At 42.9% G+C, this 23,799-nt stretch overlaps 2 protein-coding genes across 7 annotated transcripts in view; one reads left to right on the top strand and one right to left on the bottom strand.

Moving 5' to 3' along the window:
* Window positions 1-880: 880 nt before the first annotated feature.
* LOC106603512 (mitochondrial import inner membrane translocase subunit Tim22) lies at window positions 881-4,094 on the top strand. 2 transcript variants are annotated; one of them, XM_014197295.3, is made up of 4 exons: window positions 881-1,187; window positions 1,525-1,721; window positions 2,526-2,598; window positions 2,705-4,094. In XM_014197295.3, exons 1-4 carry the CDS (start codon window positions 929-931, stop codon window positions 2,779-2,781), a joined length of 606 nt encoding a protein of 201 aa, XP_014052770.1. In that variant the 5' UTR covers window positions 881-928; the 3' UTR covers window positions 2,782-4,094. The 2 variants fall into 2 exon arrangements, with proteins under 2 accessions (XP_014052770.1, XP_014052771.1); XM_014197296.3 differs by having other exon boundaries at window positions 2,526-2,616.
* Window positions 3,910-23,799, bottom strand: part of abr (ABR activator of RhoGEF and GTPase) — a 233,561-nt gene continuing 213,671 nt past the window's right edge. For 3 of the 5 annotated variants that reach the window (XM_045717125.2, XM_045717127.2, XM_045717130.2), the window contains 7 exons: window positions 12,178-12,237; window positions 11,503-11,612; window positions 9,898-10,037; window positions 8,563-8,697; window positions 8,263-8,368; window positions 6,275-6,425; window positions 3,910-5,682 (listed from right to left, as the gene is read on the bottom strand). In XM_045717125.2, coding sequence (XP_045573081.2) covers window positions 5,593-5,682; window positions 6,275-6,425; window positions 8,263-8,368; window positions 8,563-8,697; window positions 9,898-10,037; window positions 11,503-11,612; window positions 12,178-12,237 — 792 coding nt within the window. In that variant the 3' untranslated portion in view covers window positions 3,910-5,592. Of the gene's footprint in view, window positions 5,683-6,259; window positions 6,426-8,262; window positions 8,369-8,562; window positions 8,698-9,897; window positions 10,038-11,502; window positions 11,613-12,177; window positions 12,238-23,799 lie in introns of all 5 variants that reach the window. The other 2 variants (XM_045717124.2, XM_045717126.2) reach the window with 1 other exon arrangement.

Here is a 23,799-nt window from a genome sequence, read left to right as displayed (position 1 = left end):
ACAGCATGATCAACTCTATGCATGAGGCAAATGGTGGTCACACTAGATACTGACTGGTTTTCTGATCCAAGCCCCTACTTTTTTTTAAGGTATCTGTGACCAACAGATGCATATCTGTTTTACCAGTTGTGAAATCCATAGATTAGAGCCTAATAAATGTATTTCAATTGACTTATTTCCTTATGACCTGTAACTGTAAAATCTTTGAAATTGTTGCGTTTATATTTTTGTTAAGTGTATGATAAACATTTGATTCAATTGACACTCCTCATCTATTTCCTGCAGAGTTTAAATAAAAATTGGGGAGGTTAGAGTGTTGGCCCAGTAACCGGAAGGTTGTTAGATCAAATCCCTGAGCTGACAAGGTAAAAATGTTGTCCTGAGCAAAGCAGTTAACCTACTGTTCCTAGGCTGTCATTGTAAATAAGAATTTGTTCTTAACTGACTTGCCTTGTTAAATAAAGGTTAAAAAACTAAATTCAAGTGTCAATGTATATATAGTGAGAAGTGCTGTGGAAATATTGATCTAAGATGATATGGCTGATGCAGTGATTTCATGTTTAGGACTGGAATCTGGACATATTCAATATAGCATATATTAAAACAGTGAATATAAATGTGGATTGATTGGGAGAGGATATGCTCAAGGTCAATTACATCTCCAGCAATTTTTTTTGTCGAATCTGCTAATACAGATAAGAAGACTCTGGTGCACTTCACTTGCATGCTAAAGCAAGTAGAAAAGGTTCATTCCTATAAATTGACAAACATTTTCTAAAATAATAAAACAGAATTTCTATGTTATTCCTGAACGTAATAGTTTTTTCACAAGGAAGTAATATAGTTAACCTCAAACTGCCATGCATTTGGCGAATCTACCGTTTTTAAATAACGTCTTTCTTGAATCGACCAGCCGTTCACGCACATCATGGCGACGACCGTGAATAGTGGAAATGTTCCTGTGTCGGACACACAATCCTCAACCTCGGCTGATCCGCGCTATGAAGGTTCAACATTTCAGTACAGCATGCTCCTGGAGCACCTCATCGGGGAGAAGAGGCCGATTAAAGATCTGAATCCGACCGTTATGGGAGGTCTTCCCAATCCCATGAAAACCGACGACCAGAAGATGATCGAACGGGGAATGGAGAGCTGTGCCTTCAAGGCGGTGTTGGCATGTGTTGGAGGTTAGCTAGTCTTTCACTATTGTCGACGATATTACAATTGCAACTTGCTTGGTGCATTTCTTTTTCGGGGGTGTAGCTGCCTGACATAACGATCCCATGGTGACCGTTGATTGCAGCTAGCGACAGCGGTTTCTCTCCATGCAAGAGGCCAACCACTTATAATGCACACAGTTGTTCCAAATTATTTATCTTTATTGTGTTGGTATCTTACTGATCATATGAGCCACTTAATCTCCCTTGACGTCTCTCTGTGTTGTTGTTAATTTTCACTATAACAGTACTATGCCCATATTTGCTGTCGCTAACACAATCTTGTGACACTGTGTTTTCTCCACAGGGTTTGTTCTTGGGGGAGCGTTTGGGGTGTTCACGGCTGGCATAGATACCAATGTGGGATTTGACCCCAAAGACCCCATGAGAACACCTACTGCCAGAGAAGTCCTTAAAGACATGGGCCAGAGGGGAATGTCCTACGCCAAAAACTTTGCAGTCATTGGAGCAATGTTCTCCTGCACAGAGTGCATCATTGAATCGGTAGGTTGTCTTCTGACGTTTTCTTTCCTTGCTTGAAAACATCAGAAAATAATATTGTAATGAAACTGGCAGGGAGCAGGTCTCGAACCCTCGACCTTCTAGCCCGAAGTCCAGCGCGCTATCGACTGTGCCGCAAAAGCATGCTCGTGCGGCAGAGTCGATATTCATGCTTATAAACCCAGGGTTATTACACTACTCCCTCCTTTCAAGGAGCGCGACTCAACGTCTTATGGGAACGCGCTTACCGGCCAAGCACACGCACTGTCGTGGATGCAAGGTCCGATCACTTCTGACACCAATGTAATGCGTGGAAACAAGGTCCAATCACTTCTGACACCAATGTAATGAAACAGCAGGGAGCAGGTCTCGACCCCGAAGTCCAGCGTACTATCAACTGTGCTGCAAAAGCATGCTCCAGCGGCAGAGTCGATATCCACGCTTATAAACCCAGGGTCATTACACTATGCTAACTAAGAGAGTAGCAAAGTGAAAGTAGTCTGATTAGTGGAACTAAAGATACATATTGAAACTTAGCACTAGGTCCATCCTTATTCTGGCGAATGTGTCAATTCATCCCAAGCATGAGACAGCCTGTAATGTTTGGACAACTTTATTACCTTTGTGGTTACATAATATTATGTTCCACAAATCACAACGTTAATCTTCTAGGCTAATGGCTGATGAAATTCATACCGTGATTATGTAATCATTGTTTGAGAAATACCAAAGAGAATTTAAACTCTGAAACTACTGTGCTGTGTATCAGTCTCATACTGCCCCCTTGTGGTCTATTGTATGTTACAGCACAGGGGAAAGTCAGACTGGAAGAATGCTGTCTACAGTGGTTGTGTTACTGGGGGAGCAATAGGATTTCGTGGTGAGTTATCTACTTAATGTAAGTTCAAATGTCCCATGCATTAATATCACTGACTAATTGTTGAACGATAATTGGTTTGAAGCTGTGATTGTGTCCTTTCTTATAGCTGGGGCGAAGGCTGGAGTGCTGGGATGTGGAGGTTTCGCTGCCTTCTCTGCTGCCATTGAGTACTATCTCCGATGAAAACCAGGGGGCCTTTGTTACCTCTGTGGAATAGGGTTGAGGTGACTGTCCCTCTGGGCCAGTAACAGACTTTATACCTCATGGAAAGAAATACATCCCAGAGAACACTGCTCTGCAGATGGTGCATCTGATCATGAGGATTATTACAGTTGGACAATTCCATCCTGGTCTTCATCAATCAATCACATTTATTTATAAAGCCCTTCTTACATCAGCTGATGTCAAAGTGCTGTACAGAAACCCAGCCTAAAACAGCAAGCAATGCAGGTGTAGAAGCACGGTGGCTAGGAAAAACTCCCTAGAAAGGCAGGAACCTAGAGGAATCAGGCTATGAGGGGTGGCCAGTCCTCTTCTGGCTGTGCCAGGTGGAGATTATAACAGAACATGGCCAAGATGTTCATAGATGACCAGCAGGGTCAAATAATAATAATCACATTGGTTGTAGAGGGTGCAACAGGTCAGCACCTCAGGAGTAAATGACCTTTTGTTGACTGTATCCTGTGCACAGTGATGTCATACTGGGTATGCTGGCTTTTCCTTTATCGAGATGAAACTGGGTTTTAGATGAGCGCTGTCTATTCTCTCCTTTAGTTGTGGGTAAAATACAGCCTGGTGATATAAAGTCAATCAAAAGTTTGAGTCCAGGTCAATGGGTGTGTGTTAAGGCTAAAGCCACAAACTGTAGATGAGTCAGACACTAAATGTGCCATTGTTTAGAAAAGGTTTTCTTTGTCAAAATAAACATCTGCATCCTCCAACACCCATATTACACTCAAACTGAAATCGTGTGTACATTATACAATCAGTGAGTCATTTATTTGTATATATTTACTGTACACATGAATTGTGGAAAATTTGTTTCACGTCTTTGACCCATGCAAACATGACCAAACAAATCTACAATGCAGGTGATGGCTGCAGAAACCTATACTCCAAACTTTGACCTTTGTAAAGTTCATGAGTCAGACAATTTCTAAGCTCCAGAACGCAACACTTTGAAAGGCGATGACTTGACAAAAGTTAGCCGCTCTAATGCAACGAATTGTTTTGATCGTCTCGGACTCAAACAGCCTTACTGTAAAAGCAACATTTACAGAATCCATCCAATTTATACTTAACTGAAACAAGTCACGGGTGTAAATAGTTTATTTAAAGTCATTGAGCAATGCATTACATGACTGGAGGTGCCCACCCAGATGAGATCTACAGATGTTTAAAATTCATTAATGGTGAATAATACGAACTCAGTTGTGGGTTCGATGTGTCATTTAATTGCAGGACTGGTTATCAATAAAAACACAAACCACTGCTAATTGCTCCTGTAGGTTTGTATTCATTTTTCAATTCTAATGATTTGTTTGGTAACTGCATGCTTAATAGATTCGGAATACTTAAGATTGCAGTGCAAAAAATTGAGTTTGGACTGTACTGAAAATTATAATACATGAATGTCACTTCCCAACTATCACAATGTGTAGTATTCTGCACCAAACCAAACAAAAACATAAGTACCAAAAAATTAATTACTTGCAATAAAAGTTAAAGACAACTTCATTTTGGTACACTTATTTTACAAAAAAAAAAGTTTACATCAACATTTATCCTTGTTAATACAGTATACTCATTGTTCTCAAAGGAAGTAAAATACATGTTTTCTTTTAAATCATATTTAAAATATCAAATAGGACTCATCTAACAGTGCTTATTTTAAGATATGTCTCAGACTTGATAGCAGAAAGGTTGGATTTATACAGCATTGATGGAGATTGCTGGTGCAACAAACTAGCAGTGACAACCTACCTTTGTCACCCAGCCTGATATGATTGACAAGCTGAACATGCAATGAGGGCATTACACTACACACATCATCCCGTAGATTATAACTGGTGTCATTGGACACTCGGAACAGGCTTGCAATGTAATGACAAAAAAAAAGCTAATGTTCAAAAATGTGTTACATTTTTCCATAACCCTCATCTCACAGATTGATATGTCTCTTTAAAGAGTGGTTCAGAATAAACTCAGATTTTACACTGTGTTGCTGTGATCGTTTCAGTACAGCTCAGCCAACCTTGGCTGTGAATAAGCTAAAAAAAAAACACTACTTGAAAAAACTTCAAACAGACTCCCTGGCGCAATTCTCTAATTGTACTGGACTGTACAGGCACACGTAATATATTTATTTATAAATAATAGGGGTAAATTTGGCCAACACTCAGACAGAGGGAGGGCTGTGCTCTCTTGTCTTTGCACACGGAGAGAAAATCTGACAGTGACCATTCACTGGCATGACTTTACTGGCGGCTTGCAAGCTCAGTCCTCAGCTCCTTGCTTTAACACGCACGCTCCCACGCGGTTCTACAAACACACAGAGCCCTCCTCCGCCACATGCACAAAGCCAGAGAGAAACAAAGGACCTATTGAACAAATAATATTTATAAAATGTGTAAATGCAATTTTTCTTGGAATGCCTCTGGAGGAAAAAAAGAGAGAAATGGAGTCAGTAACAAACCAGACCCTGACCTTTAACCCCTCACTGATAGAGGTCCCAGAATGGTGGCTGTCTGTGGGGTTACTGTGGGCCAGAGGTCTGCTGCTCCCTCCACACCTGCACTTCACCAGATGGATGCACTGCACACTAACATGACACTAGAAGACGTGACTATGGGATCCAGGGGGAGCACCATGTCTCCTCTTCCCCCACGTCTGACTCCATCTCTCAGTGGGGGCTGTCCAGTTTTAAAAGGGAGCTGGGTGGTATGGGGGTGGGGGGATTTGCTGTTGAGTCTTTCTCTCTGGACCCCCAAGGGATTAAACGTCAGTGGAAAAGTAGAGTGTGTTCCGTTTCAGCTCAGCGAAGGAGATGGGAGGATGCTGCAGGTAGTACAGCAACACCTGGACCTGAGATGGGGAGAGAGAAATAAGGAGCTTGAGCCTAAAATCAACTGTGTTTCGTTCAAATACTAGTTCTAACCAAAAAAGGACTAGGATATGGCGCATGTGTGACTACACATTCTGTACATGACTCAGTATGTGACGAAGCATCTCCATGATATCAGAGTATCTGCATACTCATCTGTCTACTAAACATATGGAGATTTAATAAGTCACTGCACAACAGCTGTCGCTGTCTTTACAGTTAATGATGAAATATAGCATTCTATTGTTAGCATTGGGGCCTTTATTGTGATTTACAGTAGTCACTGTTTATATACGCCCTAGAATAAGTCATTTGTGAATAGGAAGCGGTTTCTCTCTCTCTCTCAGCACCGGGCAGAGCTCCAAGTGGGGCTTCCTAAATATAAATACAGCTGGGATGCCAGACCTGGCTGACACGGGTAAAACACACACAACCCACTAAGCTACATTGGGGTACACACACACACACAGATGTATGTAGATTCACACACACACACACTTTCTCCTGCTTAACTTCTCACAAGCAAACGCACATGCACACACACACAGATGTACGCACCCAAGTCACACTGACCTGCGCCATGACGTCGTGTGACCAGATGTCAGAGGCCAGTGTGATGTGTCCCTTGGTGACCTCTGACTCAGAGGGCCTGAGCAGGGTGGGGCCAAACACTGTGCCCAGGTTGTGGAGGGACATCTTGTTAATGGGCTCCTTGTCAGCAACTCTGGAACACAAAACAGACAGATCGGCCAGTCAGACTACAGCGATCACAGGGACAGATCAGTATTAGCTATTTTTCTAGTCATGCAACATGTTTGCTGGTCTTGTCATGTTACTATGATGACTCATTTTCCCGAAGCAATGACCATCAGTGGAGCACAATGTGTTTCTTCTACAAGGACCATTGAATTTCTGAACTAAGTTACCATCTGCTATAAATGTTCTTCATGGGAACTGCAGAGCCATTCATGTCACACTTGTAATTCACCAGAGCGTCCAGCGGGTATCCTCAGCGTGTTTATGAGAGCATTCTGTGTACATTCTGCTGACTGACTGCAGAGTGCACTGTCTGCACTGATGGATGTTAAAGAGCTGTACTGGGATCAGGCCACCATAATGGCTACATGGAGCAGTAGGGTTGTATTCTGACCCAGCGCTAGCCCTGTAGACTGATCTCAGGCCTGCACATAGGTAGAAATCTGATTAATATCTATGCACCTTCCTGCTTGCCTGCCAAACTCTGACGTCCATTTATATTGCAGCAGCTTCACACACACTATAAAACCCCTCTACTGGGGATACATACAGCTCTAAGCTTTCTTTTCTCATTTTTCAATCTCAATGCAAGGATTAACTGAACACCAACTTCTGGGAGGAGGCGTGAGTGAAGTAATGTGTGACTGAAATTGGCAAGCAGCACTATGCATTAAACTTGGTCTTAGTTCCCTCTAGTTCCTGTTATATAGCTAGAGGAAAATGATATACTCTCTGACTTAACACATTTTTCAGTCTCATTTGTCATTGTAAAATGTGATGAATTAGTGCCTCTAGGGCATATCAGACGGCTGATTGAGGACCCTTTTAATGTAGAATGCGTTTGTTTTCTATGACTGTTTTGTATCTCTGCTTTGCTTTTCATATTGTAGTGACGTGTATATTTGTGAAATTACACAGCCCAGCTGTAAAAGAGACCTTGGTCTCAACGTGACTGCCTGTTCAAATAAAAGTGAAATAAAACCATTGTCTGCCCTGCAGTAGGAAACCATAACAAACACGTAAACCTGATCTTTTAAAAGTCTGGTGGTGAAAACTATTCCTTTACTCAGAGTATGAATAAGTCCCCACACAGGCCATTACTACTGTAGCTGATGACAGATGTGGGCGATCGGAGGAGACCCATAAGTGTTTCCTAAGTGTTCCTGCCAATGCTAGTGGTTACCAGTCTGTGGCAGTTTTAACAGGCACCACCATGATGTCATCACATGTGGTTACACACTGCCTTTCCAGACTGGCACATGGTTGGCCAACTGAGACCATCACAGCTATTTTCAAAGACAAAATAGTAGTAGAGAAGTCATTTTAGCAGTAGGGAAGTCATTTTTCATTGACATAAATGCGTCCTTCGAACTGGACTATAACTCCTCAGTCCAGCTCCTTAACCTCACCACTAACGGGCTGGCTTAAAAGGGCCAGTGCATACTTGTTGTCTCTCCAGGGCCCGGCATTCGTATGCTCTGTTAACCACACAATGTCTGGCCTGAACACTGATGATTTTTCCCTCTGTCCTCTGTCTTATTGGGGCAGTCAGTCAGTGGCTAATGAGCGTTGTGCGGTCACAGTAGCAGGAGCACACCTCATGACCGCAGGCAGAGTGCAGCTGAACGTGACGCTCTCCAGAACACAGTTTTATAGCAGGCTTAAAGAACCACTCGCACATGTACCGTACTCTGGCCAGAACTCCTCCAATGTCCTATCTGAACGTATTAGGCTGCCAGGTAATATGGCTCAACTGTCAACAGTAATAGTTACTAGACTTTATGGTAGATTATGTGTGTGTATACCTCTTGAGATGCTCCAGCAGGCTGAGGAAGGTAATGAGGTTAGGGTCAGGCAGAGAGCGCAGCAGGTGCATCATGCAGTTCTCCTTGGCTGCAGGGTCTGACAGAGCTGTAGAGAAGAGGAGGAGGAAGAGAGGGGAAAGAGAAGAACAGAAGAGAATTTAAGAATTACCCCTCTACGAGGGAATGTGAACCATCATTTCAATGTTGTGGTCTCAATAAAAAACAAGGAATAACCCCCCTATAACTGACTATTGAGATGCATCCTAATTGTATTGGTATGGTCTGGGTCAGAGGTCGTACCGATGCCCTCCATGAAGGCTGGGTACAGGCGGTCAGTGAGCAGGGGCTCTGGCAGCTCACGGAAGTACAGCTTCAGAGTCCCTGCAATGGCGTTGATGTCCATATCACTCAACATCACCAGAATGTCTTTGCTATCTGTGGAGGGGAGAGAGGGAGGGGGAGGGAAAACAAACACACACACACACACACACACACACACACACACACACACACACACACACACACACACACACACACACACACATGAGCTCAAGGGAAGAGCATCAGCCTCAACCAAACAACTAGTTCATTTCCAGACTGATCATTCTGGCTCCAGAGATGACATAACATGCAACAACACTGTTTAAAAACCAAACCACCAGTGATCTCAGCTCAGTGAGCCATGAACACAGCAGAGAGACGCCGAGGGGGTTATCTTTGGTTTGGTCTAGGGGCCGTGACAGAGACATGGGTTGCATCCCAAATGGCACCCATTGCCATATACAGTGCACAACTTTAACCATAGGGGGACCATCAGCCTGGCTGTAAAGAGCCATAGGGCTCTGGTCAAAAGCAATGAAATATAGAAGTAATAGGGTGCCATTTGGGATGCACCCTGGGACTCCCAGAGAGGACAACACACAGCTGACAGCTGCAGCTCCCCAGACCTGTGCTCTTCCTGCCCTTTCCCACAACTCGCTCTGTTAATATCCAGGCTGAAGACCCTCTGCCATGGGCCTGCTAACCTGACCCCGGCACACCATACAACATGGAGGATGGGAGGAGAGGAACGACAGGACAGCTCAGGAGGAGACTTGTGTTGATAATGTAGGGTCTGGAGTTATTTCTCATAACGTAATCTGACCAGGAAAAAGTAATGGCCCTAGTTATAGCTTATATACACTGAGTATAGCAAACCATAGGAACACCTTCCTAATATTGAGTTGCGCACCCCCCCCCTTGCCCTCAGAACAGCCTTAATTCGTTGGGACATGGACTCTACAATTACATGTTTTGTCTTGCCCTTTCCCCCTCTGAATGGGACACATACACAATCCATGTCTCAATTGTATCAAGGCTAAAAAATCCTTCTTTAACCCGTCTTCTCCCCTTCATCTACACTGATTGAAGTGGATTTAACAGGTGACATCAATAAGGTGTAATAGCTTTCACCTCAATTCACCTGGATTCACCTAGTCCGTCTATGTCATGGAAAGAGCAGGTGTCCTTGTTTTCTATACTCAGTTTATAGGCCCAGAGTTATGCCTGGTCAGGTCCCATGGCCAGGACAAACTCCTGGTTCTATTGATGAAGACAGGTGTATTTTACAGTGTTGGTAGTACGAGTGTTTCTTACTGGTGTCGAATGCTGCTTTGAGGGCCTGGATGTCAGTGGCCACCCCTGAGATCCTGTAGATTCCCACTTCGTCGATCCCCCTCTTCTCCACCTCCTCAATGCACTGGCGGACTATGTAAGGCACCTTGGAGCGCTCGCGCCTGTTGGGGGACAAACCCAACACTCATCAGAATTAATATTACAGCATGGCCCCTTTCAAATAACGTTAATGCTAATCGTAGCAATCAAACAAACTGTACAGAAAGATTATAGAGAGGGTCCTGTTACTACTACTACAACTACTACTACCTTGACTTTTCCCACGTTTTGTTGTTTTGCAAGGTAGGATGAAAATTGATTAAATTCTAACATTTGTAAAACATGAAAAATAAAACACGAATTTATCTCAATTACATAAGTATTCAACCCCGAGTCAACATGTTAGAATCACCTTTGGCAGCAATTCAAGCTCTGTCAAGTTGATTGTTGATCATTGCTAGACAGCCATTTAAGTCTTGCCATAGATTTTCAAGCCAAATTATGTAAAAACTAACCACACCACTCAAGAACATTCATTCATCTAGTCTTCATAAGCAGCTCCAGTGTATATTTGGCCTTATGTTTTAGGTTATTGTCCTGCTCTACTGCGTTTATTCTTATCCTAAAAAACTCCCTAGTCATTGCCGATGACAAGCATATCCATAACATGATGCAGCCACCACCATGCTTGAAAATATGAAAAGTGGTATTCAGTGATGTGTTGAGTAGGATTTGCCCCAAACATAAGGCTTTGTATTCAGGACATAAAGTTAATTTCTAATCCAATTTTTTTTGCAGTTTTATTTTAGTGTGTTATTGCAAACAGGATGCATATTTTGGAATATTTTTTATGATGTACAGGCTTCTTTCTTTTCACTCTGTCATTTAGGTTAGTATTGTGGAGTAACTAATGTTGTTGATCCATCCTCAGTTTTCTCCTACACACCAATTAAACTGTAACTGGCCTCATGGTGAAATTCCTGAGCGATTTCCTTCCTCTCCGGCAACTGAGTCAGGAAAGATGTCTGTATCATTGTAGTGGTACACCATGTAAAGTATAATATCACCATGCTGAAAGGGATATTCAATGTCTGTTTATATATATTTTTTTAAACGTCATCTACCAATAGGTGCCCTTCTTTGCGAGGCATTGGTCTTTGTGGTTGAAATTAACTGCTTGACTGAGGGACCTTACAGATATGTGGGGTACAGAGATGAGGAAGCCATTAAAAAATCCTGTTAAACACTATTATTGCACACATGCAACTTATTATGTGACTTGTTTAGCCAATTTTTACTCCTGAACTTATTTAGCCTTGCTATAACAAAGGGGTTGAATACTTATTGACTCAAGACATTTCAGCTTTTAATTTTTAATACATTTGTAGAAATTTCAAAAAACATAATTCCACTTTGACATTATGGGGTAGTGTGTGTAGGCCAGTGACACAAAATCTCAATGGAATCCATTTTAAATTCAGGCTGTAACACAACACAATGTGTAACAGGTCAACGGGTGTGAATACTTTCTGAAGGCACTGTAGTTTGTTCATTAGTCTACTATGAGAGAAATTCAACATGGCTTACTTTGTCACAATACTGATTTTGACCCCGAACACCCCACTCTGTTTTTTGGAGGGCGTTCTCTTCAGACTCAAGTCCCGACTAGTAAACTTCATGGAGAACTCCACCTTGATCTGTGGGAAACAATACACTAAGTGTCAAACAATCTGCATTATTTTATTTTCTTATTTGACAGGGATTATGTACCATGAACATTGCAGCAGCTTTTAGTGACACAGCTCATCTGCAGTCCCTAATTTAAAATGAGTTTAAAATACACAGCTTCCAAGTGCTTTCTTTTTTATCATTTCACAACATCCAGGAGTTTAAGTGGATCCAGAGTGGTTAGATGTTTACAGCTGTTTAAAAACACTGTGTTGCAGAGAAATCAGAGTTGGCCAAGCTCATAAAGATAATATTGCATTGTCTCTGGCGAACTATAACAAGCAACATTATAATATCCACACACTAAGCCCTGACAAGTCATCTTCTATTGATGGGGTTGAATGGGTAAATGACTGACAGGACCAGGAATGGAATTAGGAAATCAAGGGCTGGTTTCCTGGACACAGATGAAGCCTAGTCCTAGATTAAAAAGCATGTTCAGTGGAGATTCAACATTGAAAGAGCTTATTAGTCCAAGAAAAGGCTTGATCTGGGTCTGGCAAACTGGCCCCAAAGGTTCCTGGTGTCCCTTACCCCATTCATCTCTATGACGTCCACGTGCCAGTTCTTGGACTGCACCGTCTGGGGGTCCAGCTGAAATACACAGAGAAAGAACATGACTAAGTTTCCTTCATTATATTCTCTGCCCATGCCATAATCAATGCATAACCTCATAGGAGAGAAGGTATGACAAGAGCAGTGAGTGTTCAAATACACGTACAGTATCATGGACACAATCACATGGACCCTCACAGAACACACTCCTTGTATCCTAAATGTACAACTGCACTCTAGCAGAGACACTAAAGCCTTATTTCTGGCATGGTGCCTGTGTGATGTGCTTTCTTCTTGTGTTAACTTAATCTGACTGTCACTACACCACAGTACCTAGCCAGCTCTCTGAGTACCCATGGTTCACTGCACTGGAGGAATTCGTCTGTTTATTAGGACACAAACATGAAGACATCCATGTTATGTTAACTTCGACTATGTTTTGTGTTGTACTTGTTGTTCTATAACTACAACCCTGGACCTAGCCAGCTCTGGACCTCTGCCTACCCAGGGTTCACTGCTCTCTCACTCTCTCTTTCAAGCACCTGTCCCATATGTGTCCCTCCCGTCATGCTCTGGTGAGGTTCTGAGGAGCTCCTTTAAAGTCCAGCCAAGAGAACAAAGAGGCCACGTTACAGTTTGTTTTCCGAGACGACTCTCCCTTCACCATGGGCTGGAGGAGGGGGGCTATTTTCTGACTGCTGCTACGTGGAGAGAAAATAGGACCCCGTTTTCCTTCTGCCTCCTCAATGGAAATTCCCAGACTGGCCTGTCTATATTTAAATAACCAAAAATCCCTGGGAACTTCAGATTCAACTGCAGTTTTTCTTTTCTCCTCCATATAAAATGTATAGGATGCTGACATCTGATAAAGTTAAATGGGCTTTGCCCCCTGTGTGGATGGAGCAGTGGTGCACGCTGGGTAATGTGTGTGTTTAGACAGAGGAACCTCTGTAGCCTAGCCAGCCTGAGGGCTCTGTGTGGGTCTGTCCCTACCTAATGACATTGATCATCTCTGCATTATAACACACAATATTTCCTCTTTCATGCATCATGAATCAGCTCATTCACCCCAGCAGTCCTCTACTGGGCTAACTAACTAATGTATCACATTTCCCTCCTTTCACTAATGTGAACAAGAATCACATTGATTGAGATGAAAATACACCATACAAGAAAGCCCCCTTTTTCAAATTAAATCGTAAATTATATAGGCTAACACACAGCAATGGAAGCACTGCTGCTGCCCTTTCTGTTCACTACCATTTTATTGATATTGCTAGTGCCCAGTTTCATCTTGTTCCTGTTAGTTCTTGTAAGCTGAACTGTCATCTGGTTGAGAGCCAAGTTCTTTGTAACTCTGCTGAAATGCTTGTGGGAAGAGACAGGGCAGTGTGTTCTTTAAGAAAGTGAGACGGGGACAGGGGTTGTGTTTTTCCCATTTACGTATGGCTGTCTCTAGGGGTAAGCAGTGGCCATGAAAATGACTTCCTCACACGCTGCAGCCTGCTGAGTAGCAGAGGCAGAGCTGGGCAGTTCTCATGCTGCCTTGGGAGAATAGAGCTCCGACATGATGTATGATGAGAAGCAAACCCCAGAGACATCTGCCTGAATTTAAAATGGATTACATTTTGAGCCACTGATCTACACACAACGTCAGAGTGGAATTTAGTTTTTAGACATTTTTACAAATTATTTAAAAGCTGAAATGTTTTGAGTCAATAAGTATTCAACCCCCTTCGTTATGACAAGCCTAAATACATGCAGGAGTAAAAATGTGCTTAACAATTAACATAATAAGTTGCATGTACTCACTCTGTGTGCAATAATAGTGGTTACATGATTTTTGAATGAGTACCCCATCGCTGTACCCCACACATACAATTATTTGTAATTTGAGTAGCGAATTTCAAACCCAGATTCAACCATAAAGACCAGGGAGGTTTTCCAATGCCTCGAAAAGAAGAGCACCTATTGGTAGATAAAATAAAAGCAGACATTGAATATCCCGTTGAGCATAGTGCAGTTATTCATTACATTTTGGAGGGTGTCTCAATACACCCAGTCACTACAAAGATACAGGCGTCCTTCCTAACACAAAGCGCTATGTTTGGGGCAAATCCGACAACATCCCTGAGTACCACTCTTCATATTTTCAAGAACGGTGGTGGCTGCATCATTAAAATAAACAGAATAGAGCTAAGCACATGCAAATACCTAGAGGAAAACTTGGTTCAGTCTGCTTTCCAACAGACACTGGGAGACAAATTCACCTTAAAGCAGGACAATAATCTAAAACACAAGGCCAAATATACACTGGAGTTGCTTACCAAGACGTCATTGGATGTTTCTGAGTGGCCTAGTTAAAGTTGTTACTTAAATCAGCTTGAAAATCTATGGCAAGACTTTAAAATGGCTGTCTAGCAATGATCAACAACCAACTTGACAGAACTTGAAGAATTTAAAAAAGAATAATGAGCAAATATTGTACAATCCAGGTGTGTAAAGCTCTTAGAGAATTACCCAGAAACACTCACAGCTGTAATCGCTGCCAAAGGTGTTTTGACTCGGGGTTGAATACTTATCTAAATCAAGCTATATTATTATTATTTTTTTGTCATTCATCTTTTAAAAAATGCAAGAATTTTTCTTACACTTTGACCTTTGAGTATTTTTTGTAGATCATAAAAAAGAAATACAATGATATCCATTTTAATCCCAATTTGTAACAACTAAATGTAAAAACGGTGTGTAAATACTTTCTGAAGGCACTCTATATAAGTCTCACAGACAGCTTTTCCACCTACCTTACACTAAACATGCTGTGTTAGATACACACACTGCAGCCACTGGCTAGCATAGCACTTCTACAACAAGGAGCTAATGCCTTTAATATACTGATTCAGCAGCTCCCTGTGAATACCATAACTACCTTCCTAGATTATGTTGCTGAGCGAGCGCAAGGCCAACACACTTACTTTCTCCTAACTTTACATTAAGCTAGCACTCATAAAAGTTTGTATTTAGGGAGTCTAATTAATTACCTAATAAAAAATAGTTTTTGAATCAATTACTCGGACACCTATTACCATTAGGGGAAATTCTGTCAACAGGGTTTGGGTTTTTAACAAGGTTGCCCTAATCATGGCTATGGGGTCCTCACTACTGTACTGTAACCCCCCAAATCAATCACTAAAACGTCATGCAGTACCTCTCCCCTCTCTCAAATACAGTCTACGGCTCTACACACTTCTCAATAGACATAAAAAAATAAGTCAAATTGGGTTATACAAAAATGAAGAGCCTAACTACTATGGCTGACCCTGTAAAACAACATATTTCACTGTACCTATCTGGTGTATGTGACAATAAAACATATTTATTTAAAATGTTTATGCAGCCGAGCAGAGCGCAGTCAAGCGCACCCATTAACCCCTCAATCACTCCACCGTTCACCTCTAATACTCTGCTGCTTTATTCAAAACTCCAGGAAGAACTTCTGCCCCAATTTATCAGTTTTCCTTTCCTTGCCTGGGACGGAGAGACAGACCAAAGTGCCACTGATTCAGTACGGCGCTACCCTATATTCTCAACCTATCACAGAGGATGGATAGATGGGAACAAGATAGATAGGTTGCTTTGGAAAGAATGATCTCCTCAACATGACTTGGGGTTATGTCCATCTGGCTAGTAAAACAACAGATGAGAGAAAAAAAAAAGTTGTTGTCTTGAGTGAAACCAATCAGAGGGAAGACTATATGAGGTGAAGCATGAACAAGGACAGAAAGGGGGCGGGTCCTCAAAGTATTTTTTATTCCAAATCCAAGAGACGAATCTCAAAGCCAAATCCTCTCTCTCCAGAGAATCCTTGAAACATATTATTAGCCTGTGTTTGTAGAAGAAAGACAGGCTGGTGAAACACAGGCTGGTGGAAGGATATGGGATATTAAAATCAGTAAATCACAAATATAGGAAATCCTAAACCAAACAATGGTTCCAATTAGGACCTTGTCACTCCTCCAGAGGTCAAAGCCTCCTTTATGCTGCCTCAAACACTGACTGACTGGAGAGAGGATGATAATACATGATGTAGGTCAGATGATACTGTATCAATGCATATCCACACTGACTACGCTTTCATGTGGAACAGAACATACTGCATATAGAAAAACAGAAGAGGAAACATTTTCCATGAATTATGTGAGTGTGAGCGGACGAGTAGCAATGAGGTGTGCTCCTTTTAGCCAGCATGATGCTCTGTTTTGTTGGAACACACTGTTCTCTGAGCGACCCCTAGGCTCTGAGGGCCGACTCTCCTGATGTGTGTGTGTGTGTGTGTGTTGCAATGTTATTTCAGTGGGCTGGGGACATTGTGATCTGGCTGTGGATCGGGGGGCTCAGCTGGGGAAGTTAGTGGTCCTTCCCTATCTCAGCACAGCCAGTACAGAGCACCTGGTTGAGAGACCTAGCTAGACATCACCAAGCACACACACACACACACACACACACACACACACACACACACACACACACACACACACACACACACACACACACACACACACACACACACACACACACACACACACACACACACACACACACACACAGAGTTACTATGACAAGCGAGAGGGGGAAAGAATTGATGCATGGAAAGTCAGTGGATGAGAAGAGAGCCACTCAGGTGACTGTGATGTCACCTCTCTTCTATGTATAGTGTGGTATAGACCAGTGGACATGTGGCTGCCACTTGTATCAACATACATGTGCAGAAAGGCAGGCAAAACACACAAACAGTACACACACATACTGTACCGCACATGGTGAGACACCCTTCTACTGCTCCCACTGCTGTTGCCAGCGGGGGACAGAGCACAGCCCAGGCCTGATTGAAGTAGTTTGAAAAACAGATGCCGAGGTCCCTCTGGAGATGTTCCTATTCTAAATCCATCTCTTACTGAACTCTCCACAACCCTCCTGAGGATACTGTGGTATAATGTATCTACAACACAGCCAGTCTCCATCACCCAGGTACCTGCTTCTCACATAGGACATAAAATGACAGATCTAGGTTTTGGTCAAAGAAATTGGTTTATGAATGATGCATGTAAAAACAAACTGTCATGGCTTCCGATCTGAGGAAGGAAAACAACCTCTAGGATGTATGTGGAACTTCAAAGCACTGGAAGTTTCCAAAACATGATAATATTGTAAGTGAACAATGCCATCAGGGAAGAAAAGGGTGCAGTCTGATTACACAAACACTTGCCATAGTCTTTAATTCATCCATTTAGATTAAGAGGGAATTCTTTTTTATTTTTTTGTATTTTGGCAGCAATATTTAAAGCAGAACTTAATTATGATGAAGTATGAACTTTTGATACGGCAAATTCATTAATTCCTCTTAATATTTCCTTTGTGCTTTGCTACTTTCCTTGTACCTCTCACTTTGTGTTCACTGGGAGATTACATTTGAAATATTCATTCTGTGACTGACTGTTCTGTTTTAAATGAACAATAAGCAGCAATGTTCCCATCCGGTTTAATTAGAAACTAACTAGCTCAACTGCATGGGCCGTGGCTTTCATTTAATTAAACACAGCAACCTAGGGATTGTTTTTTTGTTTATTAAGACCTCTACAAACAAGACCATCATTATTTTTTCTGCTGACAGATTATATTACTGGCCTGATGATTGTAAACAAAAACAAAGCAATATGAGTTGACAATATTTTGAGTCTAAAATTAGCTGCAGATGAACATAAGAGTAAATATACATAACATAGCTATGTAAAATGCTAACATCACTCTACTTATTAATAATATCATGCTTTGGTAAACAGCTGCTGATGTCATTATAGACAAGTGAAATGTAAGGCCTTTTTACTCGGTTGTCATGACCTTCCTGACAAGACTTCCTGGTTTGAGCCCAACCAGCACGCATTCTCAGCAGGCAGAGAGTTATGATTGGCCAAGGACCAGCCCAAGCATCCTATCACAACCCCTAAGGGCAACGTGTCTCAGGCATACCCTATAAGATCCAACTTCATAAAGACAAGGCTTACACAACAGCATGTTCCTGCCTGCAGCACGCAGGTGATTTACAGGTAGTACAGGAGAGGGTGACCTCTCTGATAACCACCAGCAGGGACTCTAATGTTCTCACAGTTCTGTTCTGTACACTATAGCGTGTGGTCCCATGCAGGCCAGCCTCACAGTAGCCTGGACAAAGAGGACAGAGAGAGGACAGAGAGGAAGAGAAAGAAAGTCAGAGCGAAAGGGAGAAAGAGAGTATGTTGAGTCCTTGGGCTTCCTTATGTCAAACCCGAGAGTAAAATACATGTAAGCAGCTGACTTCCAATGATCGGCTGTTACCACAACTTATCTGTTTTATCTTCTGTTAACTCAAATCACATGTAGAAGGGTTTTCCAATCGCATTATCAAACACATTATCAATCCCTTGATGACCTTCTTTTGGTCTTGGATGGAAAGTTTGTATTTTTTTATTAGTCCATAATGTAGCTGTAATTAGAGTATTTACAGTGATAATATGGGTCATCCAAAAAAGTGCTTGTATAGGTCATTTATAGGCAGGTAGATAAACAGCATTTGGAAACACCATTGATACCGTATGAGAGGGTGTTTTGTTTCACTTTCATTCCTCTAGTCCAGCCGAATGCTAACACTCTTTGTGTAGGTACAGTAGCAGGGGTTGGAACCGGTCAAGGAACAGAACTGAGGAGTGGAAACAGAACCGGGAACGAAAGTTCTCTCTGGTGTTCCGGAACAGAACCATTATTTTAAATTCTTGAGAACCAGTTTCTAATGCCTCTGTTGATTTCATGTGTTAAAAAAATGAATGAAAATTAACTATATAAACCGTTACTTTTTTTTGGTTTGAACCGGTTCAGAACTTTATTATAAAAATAGTGGTTCTGTTTGGAATGATTGGAAAATAATTTTGGTAGACACTGGTTAGCCAAACCGACCCTCCACTCTTTATGAACCCAGACCACGGAGGGTTTGTAATGAGCCATACCAAAGGGTCGAGTGGTTTAACACTCCTAGACTAATTGGATGATTCATGTAGGCCCCATCGAAGGGAGGGATAGAGCAAGAGCCAGAGGGCGGGAGAACGACCCTGCTATTCCCACTTAGCTAAACAATACCCACTCTTCCTCCAGGGGCAGCGGGTTTGACCCAGCCCAGCTGGGAGAAAGTCATCCTGGGTACCAGCCTGAGGATGCTGCCTTGTCCCCATCCACCCCTCTGGAGCTCATTAGCCAGTCTGAGGGTGTCTGGTTGGGGATCGATGGGGGTGAAGGGCTGGACCCCCCCCCCCCTGTAGTGACAGTCAGATTTATGCCCTATAAAACTCTCCATTAGGGGCCTGGCTGGCATTTTAAGGCCCTTCAAAGAGGCAGTGGGATGAAACAGTATCATGCCATCTACACTAATCAGCATACTGAAATGGAACACCACCCTTTTATGTGTTGAGAAATATGTTTAGGGATTGAGAGAGGGGGGAGAATTATGGTTATACTTTATTTTCTGTCATACCCAAACCAGCAGAACACTGCTTTTGTTCCGGTTTTAAGGCAGTTGCTTTTCATGATTAATTAATGGGACTTCTAAGGATACTACTGTAAGTGATGCCCACCAAGGTGTAAAACACAATAACACGGCAAAATGGAAATCAGTATGGGAGAGGACATGGGTTCAGAACAAATGTAACAGAAAACATCATGATCATGGTGTTAAAAATAGTATAATATCTGATTCTGCCTCAGCCAGCCTCCTCTCAGCCAGCCTCCTCTCAGCCAGCCTCCTCTCAGCCAGCCTAAGCTCTACTGAAGTCCCTGCTTCTGATTCCTCTGCATTGTCTTAATTAGTGCTGTAAGAGTCATTGTCCTGTACGCACCTCCCTCCTCTTCCTCCCAGTTTAAAACTCATCAACATGCTGCAGCTTACTCAACACATACCTCTTTCTCTGTCTAAATCTCACTATCTAATCTAAATCTGTTCTCAACACACACACGCTCGCCTTCCTTTCTACCATCGTCCTCTCAGCCTAAATGTCTATTTTCATGGCAAACACACCCGCTGCAGTCTGTTCAACATAAACCCGCTGCAGTCTGTTCAACATAAACCCGCTGCAGTCTGTTCAACATAAACCCGCTGCAGTCTGTTCAACATAAACCCGCTGCAGTCTGTTCAACATAAACCCGCTGCAGTCTGTTCAACATAAACCCGCTGCAGTCTGCTCAACATAAACCCGCTGCAGTCTGCTCAACATAAACACTGCTGCAGTCTGTTCAACATAAACCCGCTGCAGTCTGTTCAACATAAACCCGCTGCAGTCTGTTCAACATAAACCCGCTGCAGTCTGCTCAACATAAACACTGCTGCAGTCTGTTCAACATAAACACGCTGCAGTCTGTTCAACATAAACCCGCTGCAGTCTGTTCAACATAAACCCGCTGCAGTCTGTTCAACATAAACCCGCTGCAGTCTGTTCAACATAAACCCGCTGCAGTCTGTTCAACATAAACCCGCTGCAGTCTGTTCAACATAAACACTGCTGCAGTCTGTTCAACATAAACACTGCTGCAGTCTGTTCAACATAAACACTGCTGCAGTCTGTTCAACATAAACACTGCTGCAGTCTGTTCAACATAAACACGCTGCAGTCTATTCAACATAAACACTGCTGCAGTCTGTTCAACATAAACCCGCTGCAGTCTGTTCAACATAAACCCGCTGCAGTCTGTTCAACATAAACCCGCTGCAGTCTGTTCAACATAAACCCGCTGCAGTCTGTTCAACATAAACCCGCTGCAGTCTGTTCAACATAAACCCGCTGCAGTCTGTTCAACATAAACCCGCTGCAGTCTGTTCAACATAAACACTGCTGCAGTCTGTTCAACATAAACACTGCTGCAGTCTGTTCAACATAAACACTGCTGCAGTCTGTTCAACATAAACACTGCTGCAGTCTGTTCAACATAAACACGCTGCAGTCTATTCAACATAAACACTGCTGCAGTCTGTTCAACATAAACCCGCTGCAGTCTGTTCAACATAAACACTGCTGCAGTCTGTTCAACAAAACTCTGTTCAACTCTCTCTCTCTTTTCTTCCTCTCCCTCTTCCACACCCACTCTCTCCTTTCTTCCTCTCCCACACCTACTCTCTCTTTCCTTCCTCTTCCTCTCCCACACCTACTCTCTTTTTCCTTCCTCTTCCTCTTCCACACCCACTCTCTCTTTCCTTCCTCTTCCACACCCACTCTCTCTTTCCTTCCTCTTCCACACCCACTCTCTCTTTCCTTCCTCTTCCACACCCACTCTCTCTTTCCTTCCTCTTCCACACCCACTCTCTCTTTCCTTCCTCTTCCACACCCACTCTCTCTTTCCTTCCTCTTCCACACCCACTCTCTCTTTCCTTCCTCTTCCACACCCACTCTCTCTTTCCTTCCTCTCCCACACCCACTCTCTCTTTCCTTCCTCTCCCACACCCACTCTCTCTTTCCTTCCTCTCCCACACCCACTCTCTCTTTCCTTCCTCTTCCACACCCACTCTCTCCTTCCTCTCCCTCTTCCACACCCACTCTCTCTTTCCTTCCTCTCCCACACCCACTCTCTCTTTCCTTCCTCTCCCTCTTCCACACCCACTCTCTCTTTCCTTCCTCTCCCACACCCACTCTCTCTTTCCTTCCTCTCCCTCTTCCACACCCACTCTCTCTTTCCTTCCTCTCCCACACCCACTCTCTCTTTCCTTCCTCTCCCTCTTAGCACCCTTTAACAGCATGAGAGTGGTATTAGTGGAAATGTCAGGGATACTATAATCCCTCCAGTTCAATGCCTGATTCTCTGTGCTGCTGTAGGATGAATATGGTGGATGATTCATGTAGTCCCCATCGAGGGAGGGTTTGGATCCAGCCCAGACAGAGTTCATTCATAGACCTGACGTTTACTCAGACTCAACCATCAAAGACTCACTTAACATGAATGAATGAGACCTCATAGCTGTGTGAAAGTATGCTTCTATGGGAGGATGTGTATGTGAGAGAGAGACGAGAGGTGAACATGAAAGTACATGATCAAGTGTGTGAAAATATGTGCAAGTGTGAGAGTAGGCATGTGTGTGTGAAGGTGTGTACTATACTGTGATTATGAGAGAGGTACAGAGAGTCAATATGGCTCTGTGTGTAAACTGAGTATCAGTGTATATAGAAAACTAACATTGTGAGTGTGCAGCACTGAGTTGAACAAACCAATTGTCTATGTCATTTAAATAGAAGAAGCAAAACAGCCCAAACAGATAAGACTGTCCTCTCTCCCAGATTCCCAGATCAGGCCTGAAGTGCGAGAGGACAGCCAGGGCTGTGGATAGGTCTGGGATCAGCTGAGATCAATGGGGGTAAAGCTGGGGGGATTTCTGTCTGTAATCCAGGTCTGGAGTGTCAGGAGAGACAAGCAGAAAGATAGACCTGTCAACTCCAGCCACCAGCAGCAGGAGGGTCTTTATTGACCTGTCTATAGATCTGGTATTCCCAATAAGCTGCTCAGGGTTCATTATATTGCTTCCACATTTTGCCAGAGAAGCGCAATCTATTGAAGTGATTTCATTAAATGTAAATGTGCTGTCCCGCCCTTCATCTATTCTGACTGAAGTGGATTTAACAAGTCACATCAATAAGGGATCACAGCTTTCACCTGGATTCACCTGGTCAGTCTGTCATGGAAAGAGCATACTGTTTTGTACTCAGTGTATGACGCAGTATAGTGGCTAATAGATACCAGCACACTGATATCAAACTGCCATACATTAACTGCCTCTGTAAAATATATGTGCTGCACATCTACACAGGGGATAAAAACAGTATTTACTAAAAAATAACCTCTCTTTCTCCTTCCTCCCACGCATGAGTCCTGACCTAGAACCTGAAGCTAAGGTCTACGTGCGTGCGTGCGTGCGTGCGTGCGTGCGTGCGTGTTCCCCAGACAGAGGAGTCAGTCAAACTTGAAAGCGTAGTAAACTGGAACATGCTTCTCCTCAACGTGTCATTGAGATGACAGTAATTGCCCTGTTTATTTAGTAAGGAACGGATCAGTAATTAGTCTCTCCCCGGGTTATCATGTACCCTGCTGAGAGGATTGTGGGTCATAATTAAGCTCTCCCAACAACACTCTGGCCTTAGATAAGTGTCTCAGGGTAATGTCTCTACAGGACAGCAGAGGGAGCAGTCTCAGTCTTTCAGCTACACCAAAACTCCTCTGATTACCTTAACAGATCAGCAACCACACAGACAGAGGTATATCACCATTCAGCTTCACTGGCTGTACACTGAGGAGAGAGCTTGGAAAGAGCAGAGCGGTAGATGTGGAAGGAGGATGAGAGGGTGAGAAAGTGAAAAGGGGGTGGGGAGGGGTGTAGGGGAGTAACGGTCAAGGCTGTGAATTCACTTTACTGTAGCATCTCACACATACACAGTACTCAGGGCAATGAGACAGTTACTGCGGTTCCTCACTAACAGCACATTATACAAGTAAATGATCTCCTCTACCTAAATCTTTCATTTCTATACCAGCGTCATCTAA

The sequence above is a fragment of the Salmo salar genome, chromosome 04 (assembly GCF_965601325.2).
Source record: "Salmo salar chromosome 04, fSalSal1, whole genome shotgun sequence".
Classification (NCBI taxonomy): Eukaryota; Metazoa; Chordata; class Actinopteri; order Salmoniformes; family Salmonidae; genus Salmo; species Salmo salar.
The sequence above is the reverse complement of the archived record's forward strand: the minus strand, read 5'-3'. Positions and strand labels throughout refer to the sequence as shown.